Source organism: Electrophorus electricus, chromosome 15 (assembly GCF_041902795.1).
Source record: "Electrophorus electricus isolate QZ-2024a chromosome 15, ASM4190279v1, whole genome shotgun sequence".
NCBI lineage: Eukaryota > Metazoa > Chordata > Actinopteri > Gymnotiformes > Gymnotidae > Electrophorus > Electrophorus electricus.
The window spans coordinates 14,858,312-14,872,847 of record NC_137511.1 but is presented as its reverse complement, the minus strand read 5'-3'; the positions used below and the strand labels follow the sequence as shown (position 1 = coordinate 14,872,847).

At 42.4% G+C, this 14,536-nt stretch overlaps 2 protein-coding genes across 8 annotated transcripts; both read right to left on the bottom strand.

Annotated features, from left to right (window-relative positions):
- Window positions 1–60: 60 nt before the first annotated feature.
- Window positions 61–9,184, bottom strand: si:ch211-250n8.1 (uncharacterized). Of its 7 annotated transcripts, XM_081698140.1 has the most exons (18): window positions 8,303–9,184; window positions 7,867–8,017; window positions 5,402–5,461; window positions 4,835–4,939; window positions 4,543–4,618; window positions 3,942–4,098; window positions 3,799–3,844; window positions 3,576–3,697; window positions 3,368–3,403; window positions 3,204–3,256; window positions 2,885–3,017; window positions 2,209–2,420; window positions 2,041–2,086; window positions 1,779–1,844; window positions 1,565–1,624; window positions 1,348–1,433; window positions 713–807; window positions 61–625 (listed from the first exon to the last, which is right to left on the bottom strand). In XM_081698140.1, exons 3-18 carry the CDS (start codon window positions 5,436–5,438, stop codon window positions 591–593), a joined length of 1,365 nt encoding a protein of 454 aa, XP_081554266.1. In that variant the 5' UTR covers window positions 5,439–5,461; window positions 7,867–8,017; window positions 8,303–9,184; the 3' UTR covers window positions 61–590. The 7 variants fall into 7 exon arrangements, 4 of the variants coding, with proteins under 4 accessions (XP_081554266.1, XP_081554267.1, XP_026879046.2 ...); XM_081698141.1 differs by lacking the exons at window positions 7,867–8,017; window positions 8,303–9,184 and adding an exon at window positions 5,620–7,779 and having other exon boundaries at window positions 5,402–5,463; XM_027023245.3 differs by lacking the exons at window positions 7,867–8,017; window positions 8,303–9,184 and adding an exon at window positions 5,619–7,777 and having other exon boundaries at window positions 3,639–3,697.
- A 139-nt stretch (window positions 9,185–9,323) lies between these two features.
- On the bottom strand, window positions 9,324–12,176 carry LOC113585640 (galanin receptor 2a). The gene is made up of 2 exons (XM_027023250.3): window positions 11,700–12,176; window positions 9,324–11,152 (listed from the first exon to the last, which is right to left on the bottom strand). The coding sequence occupies exons 1-2, from the start codon at window positions 12,044–12,046 to the stop codon at window positions 10,411–10,413; spliced, it is 1,089 nt and encodes a 362-aa protein (XP_026879051.2). The 5' UTR covers window positions 12,047–12,176; the 3' UTR covers window positions 9,324–10,410.
- Between the last annotated feature and the right edge of the window lie 2,360 nt (window positions 12,177–14,536).

Here is a 14,536-nt window from a genome sequence, read left to right as displayed (position 1 = left end):
GTCAAGCGCGTTGATAAATGGTCATATCGCGAATAAAGAGAATGGATTCAAGAAAACATATTTTCAGTTATGTAGTTTTATTCGTAGTATCACACATTTGAAATATTATAGTGTAAAAAGTTTATCACCTTTACCCCTTTCCTTTTGTATATCACCATTATTATTTATTAATAATAACTAATAAATAAGCAACAAGTAATCATTAATAAATAATAATAATAATAATAAAGAAGAGGCAGCTCACATAAGCAGTTTAGAGGATAATAAAGCACTCATCCCCTAACATTTCTCCCGATACCCAGAGATCTGATTTTGGCAATAATCAAGTAATCAGCCATAAGTAATCGGATAGAATTTGACCTTAGAGGTTCTTTAATAGTTTTTTTTTTCTAAAACACTTTTATGATTTAACAAACATGTTATTACAATACTTTTGTTATAATTTCTCCTATGAAAGTTACATGTTACATTACTATTAATATTTTCAGTAAATCATTTTAAAATAGACAGGGTAGTTTTGTTAAAAACTGCAGACAGAGTCCCTCATGACAACATGTAAAACTTCCAACATTGTTAGTGTTTTAATCTTCTCATACAAACCATTCTGTGTTTTTAAATCCAGCAGCTATGAAAGGTAAACAAAATGAAACACCAAGTCAGTACATCTTACCCAAGGGGTACATTAATGACACTACTGGGTTCAATTCCTCACCTATACGGTGGACTATCTCCTCACACTCACTGCTGGATTCTGCTTGCAGTACCACACAACAGAATCCGGGTGGCTGGCCTGTGTCAGAAGTGTCTCTGAAATAATAAAATTCTCAGCTTCAATACTGACCCGACTTATCAAGTCACAGTTCACCACCAAAATGCCTTTTCCACTTTTCTCTTCCACTGATACGCCAATGGAATTCACATATACAGCTATTTTCACTCCCTTTGGCCTTTATAGGAAACCACTGCAACAACTAAGCTACATCCAGTGTCAATTGCTTGGATGGTGCTGGGTACTGGGATAGAGCAAATGTGTAGACCATACAGAGTGGATGAGGCTAAGAAGCATGTTTTTTTTTTCTCTCTGAAAATAAACTGAATGCTTACACAGTATAAAACCATATATAATTGTTAAGTCCTCATATCATTTCTCTCATTCATTTTACACTGATTAAAAAGTTGCATGCGTCATGTTTGTGCTTATGTACCACAAGGAGCTGCAGTTGAAATGTATAAAAACTGGCATAAAATGTATTATTATACTTTGTCTCTTTGCAACAGTGTAAGAGCAACTTAAAATATACTGAACTGAACATATTAATACAACGAGTGAAGAATCCAAATGCTTACACTACACAAAAAGCAAAGATGGTAAAATCCGGTTGGCCAAACCTCCCCACACATGATATCTCTGGAAAGTGATGCTGGAACAGCTCCTGTTTATGGTAAAATGTGATGATGATGATGATGACGATAATGGTGGTGATAAGGTATTGTCGTCCTCATAAATGCACAAGTTCCAATCTCTCAAAATCGCAATATCAATATCTCAACTACAGCTACAGACCTGTTTATTGGATCTGTCAGTGCAGGTCAGATGAGTCTCCTTCACATCTAACAGCACCTCCTGTACAGAGAAAAGGGGTTGTTTTCACCCACCATTTTGATACATATCAAATTAATAATGCACAAAAGGACTCCAGGTACATCCTGATCATAAGCAACAGAAGCGTGTAATGGAGAAGGCTTGGTGATGTGTTTACAGCTTGGGACGGGCGTACCTCCGTGCCCTGTCTCTTCTGCAGAATGGTGGGAATAGCATGCTTCAGAACCTCCTTCCCTCCATACTGACACAGACATACAAGCCACATCACAGTTCCCCAAATCAATTCAGATTCAAAATCCATCAGTTATGCAAATTTTCTTTTAACTCTTGTATAAACTTAGCAGTAGCTTTAGGGCTATTTACTGGCTTTTGAACAAAAGCCAGTACACAAAAAGAGTAAATGTGAGTTAATTCAGTGATAATGTTTACTACACTACCATTCCAATGTTCGCCTTTCCTAAGAGTCGTACAGAGTACAGGATCCTGTTAACAGAGTAGAAGAGCACAGCTGGGTGACTTGATGGTATGTGAAGCTAACAAAGCCACAAATACGCTCCACAGACATGCATCTTCATTATGATGGCCACACAGGCAGACGTACGTACCGGCCGTCGTTCATACACTGACTCTGGTCCTGCCCTGGGAGACAGGCTTTAGGCCGGGCCGGGTCCGGACCGAACCAGAGCGAAGGGTTCTCCTGCTGGAGCCGCTGCAGGAGCGACACCAGCGGCCGATACATGGCTCCGTCCTCGCCTCTCCAGTGCAGGACCCGCAGGGTCAGAGGCTGACCCCTCAGCTGGGACAGCAGCACACCTGCCTTCACACAACAGCAGGGGGCAGAGCCGCCACAGATGCTGATTAGAAGAGATCACGTCTAGGTTACTAGGCTCTGGTTAGATCACATCTAACTTACAAGACTCTGGTTCCGTCATGTCTACATTAAAAGGCCCTGCATAGATCATGTTTACATTACTAGGTTATGATTAGAAGAGATCACATCTATGTTACTAGACACTCACTTGAATAGATCATGTCCATTTCATTAGGCTCTGGTTAGATCACATCTGTGTTACTCTTCTTTGATTAGAAGAGAAGACATCTATGTTACTAGTTACTACACGCTAACTAGGTCACGTCTTCGTTGCTACGTAGTGAGAAAAATGACAATTGCCTTCACTTTGCAAGGTCTCATACTTTTTCAGCTACTGACCACCAGAGGTCACATTTCTGAACAGCTCCAGTCACAGCATGTGAAGAACAATGCTCCGTTTTATCCCGTACCTGCCCATTTCTGGAATTCCGCAGCGATATCCCATTGATTTCATCTATGATGTCACCAGGCTCTGCAAACTTGTTCACCTGAGCCATTCTGCCGTGTAGCAGTTCCAACACAAACACACGGCCGTTCAGGTACCTGATAAGAACAGCAGGAAAAAGAAACAATCAAAAAGACAGATGATATAGCCTCTCCCAGAATGCATACCCTATGGCAACATGTACAGTAGTATCTTGTCAAACAATGAAGCCAAACCAAAAAAACTTGATGTAATTGGTGCTAAAGCAACCTTCCGTGCTGGAACCCCAGTGGACGCATGCTAACCTCAGAACCATCCCCAACTCACGACAAGGCACTGCCTCATGGGTTTCACACACCTAAAACAACACAAGCAGCCAATCAGCATGCGTTTCACATGCACATCCCACCGTACTGCGATGATGACAACGATGATGATGATGACGACGACAACAACGATGAAGGCTTACCGGTAGCAGCCAGCTCTCATCTAGGAAGCTACAGTTCTGGAGTGGCGGATGCAGTAGCGTTCCATTGGCAGAGAAAACAAGAGTGAAAGGAAAGATGGTATTGCAACAGCTTCACAGGACAGGCAGGATAGCAGAGCTGAGGAGCTGCCTGCCAACACAGAGTCCCCCACACAGCACCAGCGTTGCTCATAACAGAAGTGATACTTACAGACTCCACAGAGCACTCCTCAATTAGCACAGTGTCCGTACTCCGAGAGCGGAGTATGCTCACCTCTATGTTGAGCTTGAACTGCATTTCAGAGAGAATCAGACAGAGGGAGAGAAATGGCTCTGGAAGGGAAAGAGCACACATACACGCAATACAGTAACAATTCAAATGGCAGGGACCTCAAGAGACAACTGTAGGTTTATTACCAGAGAAAAACCTTTACCTACAAAATCCTCATTCCTCAATACTGAAACCTCAGGACGGTACCACTGCAATGGGGGCAAAGAATGTTAAACTCTTTAATTCATTGAAAAAGAACATATCAAGAAAGTGTACATGTCAAATCATAACTATGGTTTTAGTCACCTCCATGATTCTGCTTGTGTGTAACAGATGCTTGACTACATTTCCCAGAATCCTCCTGCTGAGCATTAGCCGGATGAAGAAGCGTCCTCGTCCCTGGGCAGTCAGGAGCTTGGGGCAGGCTATGGTCTGCTGCACTGCCAGAGAGACTGCACCCAGCCTTTAGTCAGAGAGACAAATGTGAATAGTCAGTCCCAAAACAACCTTGTTATGTAAATTAGGAAGACATCCTTTGTGACTCCTCATGTAAAACATTTATACATGAGTTTACCTAACTTGCATTAGGTCTGTTCTCCCACAGTTCTGAACTGACAGTACCAAAACGATATTGGAATTTAGTCCAATATTTAAAGATCTTCTGAGGACAATTTAAACCATTCCCATTTGTCCTTATAAATTGCCATATTCAAGACATTGCCCAGAACACAGGGAGCAGAATCAATACCACACTAGATCTGTTACATCAGTTTCTAGGCTGATCAATATTTGGAGAGAGTTGATTTTAATCTACTTTTTTTTTTTTGCTGTTTCCTGGGTGAACAAAGAATAAGTAGGTTGACACTTTTCAGTTTTCACAACAGATGTGGTCTTCAGTAAGACTGACCTGCCGCATGTATCCTGCTTTAGCAGCTGCTCAAAACAGTGCCAGTAGTCTCTGTGTGTCAAGCTCAAGACTGGCTCTACAGACATAAACAATTACTGGGTTTGCTTTCAAATCACTCAATAAATAGAAATTTCAGAGTAAAAATACATCTTCCTACAAACTGTGGTGTGTATGTGTGTCCTGTACCGCCTTTATCTATGTTAAGGTGTGTGTGTGTGTGTGTGTGTGTGTGTGTGTGTGTGTGTGTGTGTGTGTGTGTGTAAATACAGGTGATGGTGTGTTCAGTGCTGACTTTGGAGACCCTTGCGCAGTATGTGCTCCAGAAGTTCACAGCAGGAAGCCAGCGGAGGGCTGGAGTCAGTCAACAGGCCTTCCTCCTGTAGCTGCAGAATGCACACTAAAGACAAACCAGTTCAGGCACTTTAGCAGACACGGTTCATTTGTTTCGGGATGTGGTGACTCACAGTCTGCCTCTGCACTGCAGATCACATGCATCATCACTAATTGCCTTTATTTGTTCACATATACTCTTAAGGACATCGGTTCGGGCTAGTTTTATATTACAGAGCCCTGGAAAATCAACTACATTGCCAAAATATCAGGGTTTACCTTAACAATAAATATTGATCTCTTGTACTTTGGAGACTGCTGGCCCAGAAATATCGCTTGCGGATGTCCAGGGATAAATACAGAGCAACGTTTCAACGGATATAGTGGATTCCTTGAAGTTTATGATTACAAGTATAGACAGACACGTCCCCTAAATTACAGACACTGCGTAGTGACATTATACGCAACTTACACACTTTAACAGACAATCAAATGAGGGGAAAGGTAACGCTAACGTGTAAAATCTTACCTTTGAGGCTCTCGGTATGCGGGTCTTTACCTGGCATTCCTCCTCTCTAAAGCTTCTTTCCTATAAGAGCACAATAGTTGGATAAGCTTGGCGTGGAAGGCACGCAAGAAGGAACGCATTGGAGAAATACCGCGACATGTACCCAGAAATGTAATCATATCAAGGAGAAATGTACAGCTAACATGTGAAAAATAAACTCAGCACTTTCAAACCTAACTTTAATCGGTGGAGGATGGCTGAAACGATATGTAAATGTTCGGAGTTAAAGACACCACTCTTCATAAATTTGCAATATATGCGCGTCCCCGCTTATACAACCAGAACTCCAAGAGCAAATACCGGCGGCACTGCCCCCTTGTTTACAAATGTGTCTCAATGGCGCCCTCTTAAGGCACAAGTTATTTTTAAACCTCGAAATCAATGCGGGTATCGTTACAAATAGGTTCTCTAATGGAATTCTCACTTTGTGAACAGGTTTAATTTTTGCAATATTGCTATTGTATAGTTTTTGTATCGTATACTATAGGGTATATTTGTATTGCATACTATAGCCATCTGAATTGTTGTTGTTCCGGCAACCTGAGAACCACTTACTATAAACCATTTTGTATACCTATTTAAACTATTTTAATGGGTACACAGATATATTTCCTGCATCTTGGCCTTTGTTCCTTAATCTCAGTCTCATCCCTTTTCCCAGCACTTCCCAGGATGGGTAAAGATGTGTCTGTGCTATCTATATTTATAGTAGGTCTTTGCTTGCACCTTCAGCTTGGTTAATTACATAACACAGTAGTTAACTCAAAGAACGCTTACCTTTATACTTAGGCCAGATATCTAACGCTATGTTCCACACATTTCTACACATAATTTGGATTTAAACCGATTTTGGTTCTAAGATTATATAATCGTACATATAAGCATACATATTATATAATTTAAGGTGGTTATACTCAAGTTTCTACAACCTAAAGCTGTCATAGTAATTAAAACTCAGTTACAAACTGGCATGTTTAGACTTTTTACAGTATATATGTAACGGGGTAAAACAGTTATGTAGTGAAATTCCTGCTAAATGAGTTTATGCAACTCTGTCAAAAAGATAATTAACGGATACAGTACGGATTATGTACTGCTGCGAGTAAGCGCTGCTCCATTTATCCAGTTCATTAAGCAATGAAATAATAACGTAATGAGAAATTGAAACAACTTTTACATGGGATGTCAGATAAATAAATACACACATAAACACAAAGTTACAATTATACACGGACATCCCTTCAGTCGTTTTTATAACGGAAGCATATCGATGCTAGTTTTCACTAATATTACCCTGTTTCATGTGGACAGACGCTGTATGCTGAGGGGAAGTTATGAAATTAGATTTTGTGGTTGCCGTACTCATTACAGGTCAGAGTTTATTTTTCTTTCAAACCTGAGTAATTAGTAGAAGTTGAATTTAGATTTACTGGCACATACTATTAAGAGTTGGTTTGCTGAGAAAATACCATGCGGTCGTACCATATTGTGATTTTTTTTGTTCTGCCGACAGGTGGTGTAATTTTGTACAGTAGATTTTTGTATTATTCTTTTGTTGTTGAATTACTTTTAAATGGTACTTTTTAAAAGGTTTTTTTTTGTTTTGGTTTTTTTTTAAATATGGACGGATGTGTGATATACTCTGCAGCCGTGTCTACGAAGTAGATATTAATGTTTTAATTATATTAACATCGCATCTAAAGTAACTACTGTACAATCGAGTATTTGCACACAGATTGTGAAGAGCTGTGAAACACAGGTATACTTCAGGGTTTCTCACTCTGACAGTATTTGTTTAACTCGGTAGAAGAGCTTTTGCACTGTATGCCGACGAAACCAGGTTATGATGTGATTTTTTGTGGTTGCCATACTCATTACAGATTCTGAGAATAAACCACACATCATCCACTAGTGAGTGTCCTTCCCGACTCAATACGGGCGTGAGTGTAACATATATGCACTGTTCACAATCATTATTACTTCTGCCATGCTGCAAACTGGCATGGGGTTTACACTATTTAAAATAAGGGGACATAAATCTACAAACTATGGTAATGTTTAAATAATTTGGCTGATGCCACTAGCATGAGGAATGTACTGAACTTGGGTCTAAAGTGGACCACATATTAACCAATAGCCCACGCCGACACTGCACCTCATTACTATTCATGCTCAGATCAGCAGCGCTCACATACAGAGGCATGTGTGAGTCAGCACGTCCCAGAAAAGCTGAAAACACACGCTGCAGTGCACTCCCTCCAGGGCATGGCAACATTTTCTATTCACTTCTTTTGATCGTGAGTTTGTAAGGAACACATCACAAAAAGCCAATGTACTCTGGACACAGTGGCTTCCAGAGAAGGTCATTTTCCGCAGGTGATTTAGCTAGCGGAGATGGAGTCTTTGTTAACACTCATTTGACCCACTTTAGCAGCGAGGCCGAGCTCCACAGGAGTTCTCCGGCCCGACTCCCCCATAGCTGGTCGAGGCATGCTCTGCCTCCGTGTCTTGTATATCACGGCTTGATTCAGCTCATCAGGCTCAGGTCAGCGTGTACTGCTGATGGGGTCTGCCCACCTGGAGATAAAGGAGATTCAGATTTTAAAAAATTGTTGAGCCTTGGTAAACACTGTAGAAGCAATAAAAGTCATTCAACGTTTTATCAATACTCTACAATAGGCTACAAATAGGTTAATAAATAAATGCAGTCAATAAATAAATACACCTTTCACGTAAGGGTTTGAATTGCATTAATGGGTTGGAGGCAATATTAGTATAATCAGTACTACTATAATAAAGATCAGTTATACCAACGTTTGTACTGGGGCCGGTGTCCCTCGTGATTTCCCTGCACAAACATACCTGATTCCAATCCAGGTGGTGGTGGAGTGAGGTCCCAAGATGCCCCCACCACAGACACGTACACTAGTGCACCACAGACTTGTATGCTAGTGCACTACAGACTCATACACTAGTGCACCACATATTCGTACACTAGTGCACCACAGGCTCGTACTCTAGTGCACCACAGGCTCGTACACTAGTGCACCACAGAATCGTACACTAGTGCACTACTAGTGCACATTAAGGACAGTCAGCTGTTGTTCTCGGGTTTCGTGGACTTGAGCTGGTTGATTTCCTTCTACACCAGGAGCACTCGCTGAAAGCTGACTGTCCACCTGCTGGAAATCCCTTCTACCTGTGTTCAAGGATTCTGGCGATGTCTCCTATTAAATGATGACGCACGTGCAGAAAGAGAAGCAAACACAGATCGGCCGGAGACACCTTGTGATGCAGGAAGAACGCAGTGCTTCTGTAGAGACCATGCTGTCTTGCAAGACTTCACAACAAACACAAGCTATTTATGGCAGAGGAAATATGGCATCGCAACCAAGACAGAGGTGTTGATCAGGGGAAGCAGAGAGGCCGAGCTAAGCCACTACGGACATGTGAAGAACAGCAGCGCCTGTGCTACTGGTCAGAGCAGCATGGCTTAACTGGTGACATCTGTTTATACTGCACCTCGAAGCAGCTCACAGCATAGGACCAGGAAGCCATTTCATATGGCGAGAGCTCTATAGCATAGTCTGTGCACACTGAAGAGCGTGTTTTCCTGTATTTATGCTTGTTTAGCTGGTAAAATGAACTTAGGGAATGAATACTGTTGAAGTAAGGAATTTTTTTTAAATGTACGGCACATTGCATCACTGGTTTTACATATAACGCACATGGGCACCCACCGACTGCCGGAATTGTGCCTTATGATGCAGGGTGCCGTTAGCACGGCACAGCTCTGACACGCACTGCGGCTGCATCTGGAAGGTCAAAAGGCAGATGAATGATTAGCTTCTGTCCTTCTGACCCAAGCATCTTCAGACAGAGAAAAGTTTTCTTTTTTACTAAAATGAATTGTCAGATACATTCCTGTCAGATTCATGACTGACAAGACAGAGAGTGCAAGCCATGAATAAATAAGTGTGGACAAAACTAAAAAGAGGTGGGAAGAAATTTGTTTGAAAAATGCATGAACTAATGCATCAATAAACATAAATATTTCACTCCATGATTCCATCTCAGTTACTACATTCAGATCATTCAAATATTTGTCGTAACAAATAAAATTCATATAATAAATGTCCTCAAATCATCATCTGATGTTAGAGTTTGGTCATTTTTGATAGACCATCACATGCTCGTACACTATATAACACACACACTAGGTAGGTGTCCACATGACTGGGCCCAGATTACCCATCATTGTGAAACCACTGCTCACATCACGTGTTAAATGAAGCGGCAACATGGTGCATTTTCCACTGACGGAGCACTGGCACATTCCCATTTCCGCTGTGCTGTCCCAACACCAGCCAGGGCTCCAGCTATCCACTCTGACAGTCCTACATCAGATGAGATCATTGGGTGCTCACCCATGTCATCGACAAGAGAACCCATGTGTTGATGACTTCTGATGTTCTAAGAAACTCAAATAAAACAGATTTCGGAGAACATACAGTATGGTGACCAGAGCTGGCATTCACAAAACATGTCAGAGAAGTATGAGCGCTCAGCACTACCTCTGAATTAACTAACAAAAAATTACCACTATGACTACAACCACAATGACTGAATTGATCTTCTTTAAATGACTTATTTAAAGTGCCTGTTACCCGGTCTGCATATGGTCATTACACTGAAGTTTCTTTAATGCACAGTTTAACAAAATCTTTCAAAAATGCATTTCTGTGACTATAACTGTTGTGAACACTGATTCACTAATTATCAAACAACCTCTAACTTGAAGGAGAGCACATTCTTCACTAACAACACGGAATCCACTTCACCCACTGTTCATGTTTAAATCAGTTTCACACACGACTCAAAACAATGTCAAAACACTACTTTCACTGTCATTTGGATACGACAGGTCTCAGCAAGCTTCAGTTTGACCACTGCAGTAACATGCTATCGGTTTAGGTGACGTTGAATGTCATGAAGGTGCCAGTCATCCTCCTCCTGCCTTTCTTGTTCCAGAAACGCACCCTTCCCAGGCCTTCGCCCTGATTGGATGTGTCACTTGAGCCGACCTCCACCAGGCTCACCGTCTGGCCCTGCGGAGCCACGTGGACCCGGTTCACCGGCCGCTTCTGCATCACACAGCCAAACACCTTCCGGAAGCCTTTCCGGAAGTGCTTGGACACTAGCGCGTAGACGATGGGGTTGAGGCAGGAGTTGGTGTAAGCCACCAGGTGAGAAAGGATTCGCAGCACGTAGGTGGTGTGGTTGAGGGGGAAGCGTCCGAACCACATGCATAGGATGACAAGGTGATGCGGCAGCCAGCAGAGGCAGAACAGCACGGCTACGATAATTATCATCTTAGTCACCTTGCGCTTGGCACGCTGGCTCTCATACATGTCTTCCATCGGGTCCACGCTGGTCCACAGGTGGCGGATCGTCCGAGCATAAGTGAGACTCAGGATCAGCACAGGGATCAGGTAGCCGAACACAAACGTGCAGACGTCCATGGCTCTACGGTGCTGGAAGTCCCAGGCAGGGATGCACACGATGGTGCCATCAAGGTCCATCTGCTGGTAGTAGCTAAGGTACGGACTGGAGAACACCAGGGAAAGAGTCCACACCACGCCGATGGAGATCAAAGCATTACGAGGGGTTCTCGTTTCTCTTGCGCGCAATGGGTAGCGAATGGCTAAATATCTGGAAATATACAAAATATCTTTTGAAATCATCATACAAGAGAGCTTTCTGTTTGATACCAAAAGCATGACCTCTCTGCACCTTATAATATTTAATTATGGCAGAAATCCACAATTCAGATTTTATACAAATTACAATCAAGCAAAAGAAAGCACATTTATCTGGTATCACTGATTCCAGCACAGCTGAATAATTGGATTGCATTCATACTTATTTCTTTTTGCTTTCCACTCTGACCTGCTCATTCTAACTGTTGCTTACTTCTCTCCTGACAAGAACGTATACCACCAGTATGTATATCTAGAGTATTAAAGAGAAACTAAAAAGATTTCCACACTAATAAAAATCCATTTGTCTATTTCATATGAGTTCCGTTCTCATCCAACAAGAATTCCAATCAAATAAATTATGACAATATTCGTTGCAATGAATCAATTTCCTATTGGGTGAGAAAATGTTATTTTTTTCCCGAAAATAAAATTTCGCCAATATTTGTAAATGACTGTAACAGAAAAGACTAACTGCACCTAAGAGGGTGAAGACGCACCTGTCCAGCGAGACGGCGGCAAGCGTAAAGATACTCGCGTACATTGTCAGGTAGATAACGAAGTGCACAGCCTTACACACGAACGGACCGAAGACCCATTCATCCATGGCGTAGATGGTAGCCTGGAGCGGAACGCAGAACACGATGAAGCAGAGATCCGCAAGTCCCAGGTTGAGAATAAACATGTTTGTTGTCTTCGCGTTCGTCTGCCCGTTGCGAAACAAGACGGCAAGTACTAGGCAGTTCCCCACTGTGCCGACCAGAAAAATAACGGAAAATACTAAAGAAATGATCGCAGATTCAACTTTCCTGTTTGGAGAAAATTGGATCTGTTGGGAAGCGTTCATCGTGCGTCCTTTGTCCTGAAGCCCGTAGCGTGGACAGACACCAGAAACTTTTCCATCACCTCACCGTGCTCTTGAGTACTGAAGAAGTGGGGGCGCAATGCATGAAAACAGAATGTCGATCGATAACAGAACGTCGTCCTTTTCCCTCGCCCGTATCAACTGAACATCGCAAAATATCACACTCCTCATTATCTAGCTCTGAAATTCTCCTTCCTTTATAGTATTTGGCCCTTACATTTAAGCGTTTTAATTAGTTTGTGTAAAGCTCCTAGTTCATGCGCAACTACATAAATCATGAATGAGGAACTATGGATTTGTTCCCTGGTTATTCACCCATATGCACAATAACTGCAAAAAGTCTATAAAGGTGCCATGCATTATACTTAAAATGAATGAATAAATAAACATGTGATGTAGAACTAGTGCATGTCATATTAAAATTGTGGCATTTCATATTTAAAAAATACTGTTTTAGTATAAAATCTCCATGTGTCAAATGTAACGTTATAGGTTAGGTGTGTGAAAAGGCATAATATCATTTGTTGCAATAGTCATGTAAAATTAATGTTTTAATAACAGAAAAAAAACAACTGAAAAGAAAGAACAAAATGTCTCTTGCAAGGGCACATATTTGATGTCACCTTTATTACGGAATATGCAGGTGCTGATGATTATTGTAAAATGATGGTAAGGTCCAGAGAAAGCCTTATATTATGGTGTCTGCCAAAGGATCTATAGGGAGTAGGTGAGCCAGGTGAGCAGAAAGGAGATTCTCTTGACTTTTCTTCCATGCTGATGCTACACTGGAACTGAGATGCTGTCTGTGGCCAGAGCTTGAGAGAGCCAAACTGGCTGAGCGCTCTGGGAGGGAAGGATGGCATACTCACTCTCCCCTGTCAATTACAAGCAATATCGGCCAATCCAAGAGCTCATGCATCATAAAGGGGTGGGACTGCACTATCCTCAGCTCGTAAAGATGTAGTGATTGGCTGCATGGGCCTCAAAGGTAGCACGACAGCTCTCACTTTCCCTGGTCGACAGCGGTCCTGCGGCAGGGGAGATTTCCTGAGATGTAGGAAATTGATATGTCTAGATTGGGGAGAAAAATCAGGGAACAACAAAAAAAAGAACTGGAATGCCACTACTGAGAAACTAAGCAGCGTATCAGCAAACTCTGTGGTGGGCAATGAAGAAAAAGTAGCCCAAAGATGAGCATGCCCAGCGCTATTCAAGATGGGTCGAGCCAGCTGTGCACAAGGCTGTATTGACCACGGCCCTTCTGCGATGTTTCAGAAAACAGCAGCAGCGTTCTGGGTCAGGCAGAATTGACCATGGCCTTCAGTGACTCTTCGGACAAGTGACAGCAGCAACCTCGGTCAGGCAGCTGCTCACAGTGCTGCGGAGGCTGAGGTTTGCTAGTGACGGAACTGAACAAGACGGTTCAGCAAGATCACCAAGTATTCAGGAAGGCTGCACAATCATGGACTGTTTGGTGTCTGGATCTAGGGAGTGGGCCAGTCAGCGGAGAGGCGCGTGCTGAGGACTTCCACAAAATGGCCTGCTAACATCGTTTTAGTGATCTTCTCGTTAGCTCAGGAGAAAGTGTTAACGAGGACAAGGCAGCTAATCAAACATTTATCGAATCAAACACTTATCAAGAACTTCAAAGAGAGAGGTTAAATTGCAGTGAAGCAGGCTTCAGGGTGCCCAAGAAATTCAAGCAAGTGCCAGGACTGTCTCCTAAAGAGGATGCAGCTACAGGATTGGGTCAGCACCAGTACAGAGCTTGCTCAGGAATGGCAGAAGGCAGGTATGAGTGCATCTGTACAAACAGTGACGCTTTTGGAGGATGGCTTGATGTCAAGAAGGGCAGCAAAGAAGCCACTTCTCTGCAAGAAAAACATCAAGGACAGACTGACATTCTGCAGGAAGTATAGGGATTGGACTGATGAGGACTGGGATAAAGATATTTTCTCTGATGAAGCTCCCTTCAGACTGTTTTGGATAACTGGACAAATGATTGTCTGGAAAAGAAAGGGTGAGCACTGCCACAAGTCCTGTGTCAACAGTGAGCCATCCTGACACCATTAATGTGTGGGGTTGCTTCTCATTGAAAGGAGTGGGTTTCCTCAGAACTTTGCCTAAGAACACTACCATGAATAAGGAATGGTATGAAAACATCCTCCAAGAGCAACTTCTCCTAACGATCCAGGAGCAATTTGGTGATGAACAATGCTTTTTCCAGCATGACAGAGCACCATGTCACAAGGCAAAAGTGACAACCTAGTGGCTCGGTGAACAAAACATTGAAATTTTGGGTCCATGGCCAAGAAACCCCCCAGATCTCAATCCCACTGAGAACCTGTGGTGAATCCTTAAAAAGAGGGTGGACAAACAAAAAAACAGAAACTGTGATCAATTCCAAGCACAGATTAGGCAAGAATGGGTGGCCATCAGTCAAGATTTTGCCCAGAAGCTGATATCCAGCAT

Coding starts and splice junctions, on each gene's coding strand:
- si:ch211-250n8.1 (XM_081698140.1), bottom strand. CDS start 5,438: ATGCCAGGTAAAGACCCGCATACCGAGAGCCTCAAAG. Junction 3,257..3,367: donor ATGAGAGCTGGCTGCTACCG/GTAAGCCTTCAT, acceptor GTGTTGTTTTAG/GTGTGTGAAACCCATGAGGC. Junction 1,625..1,778: donor AGAAGAGACAGGGCACGGAG/GTACGCCCGTCC, acceptor TTCTCTGTACAG/GAGGTGCTGTTAGATGTGAA.
- LOC113585640 (XM_027023250.3), bottom strand. CDS start 12,046: ATGAACGCTTCCCAACAGATCCAATTTTCTCCAAACAGGAAAGTTGAA. Junction 11,153..11,699: donor GCCGCCGTCTCGCTGGACAG/GTGCGTCTTCAC, acceptor GTATATTTCCAG/ATATTTAGCCATTCGCTACC.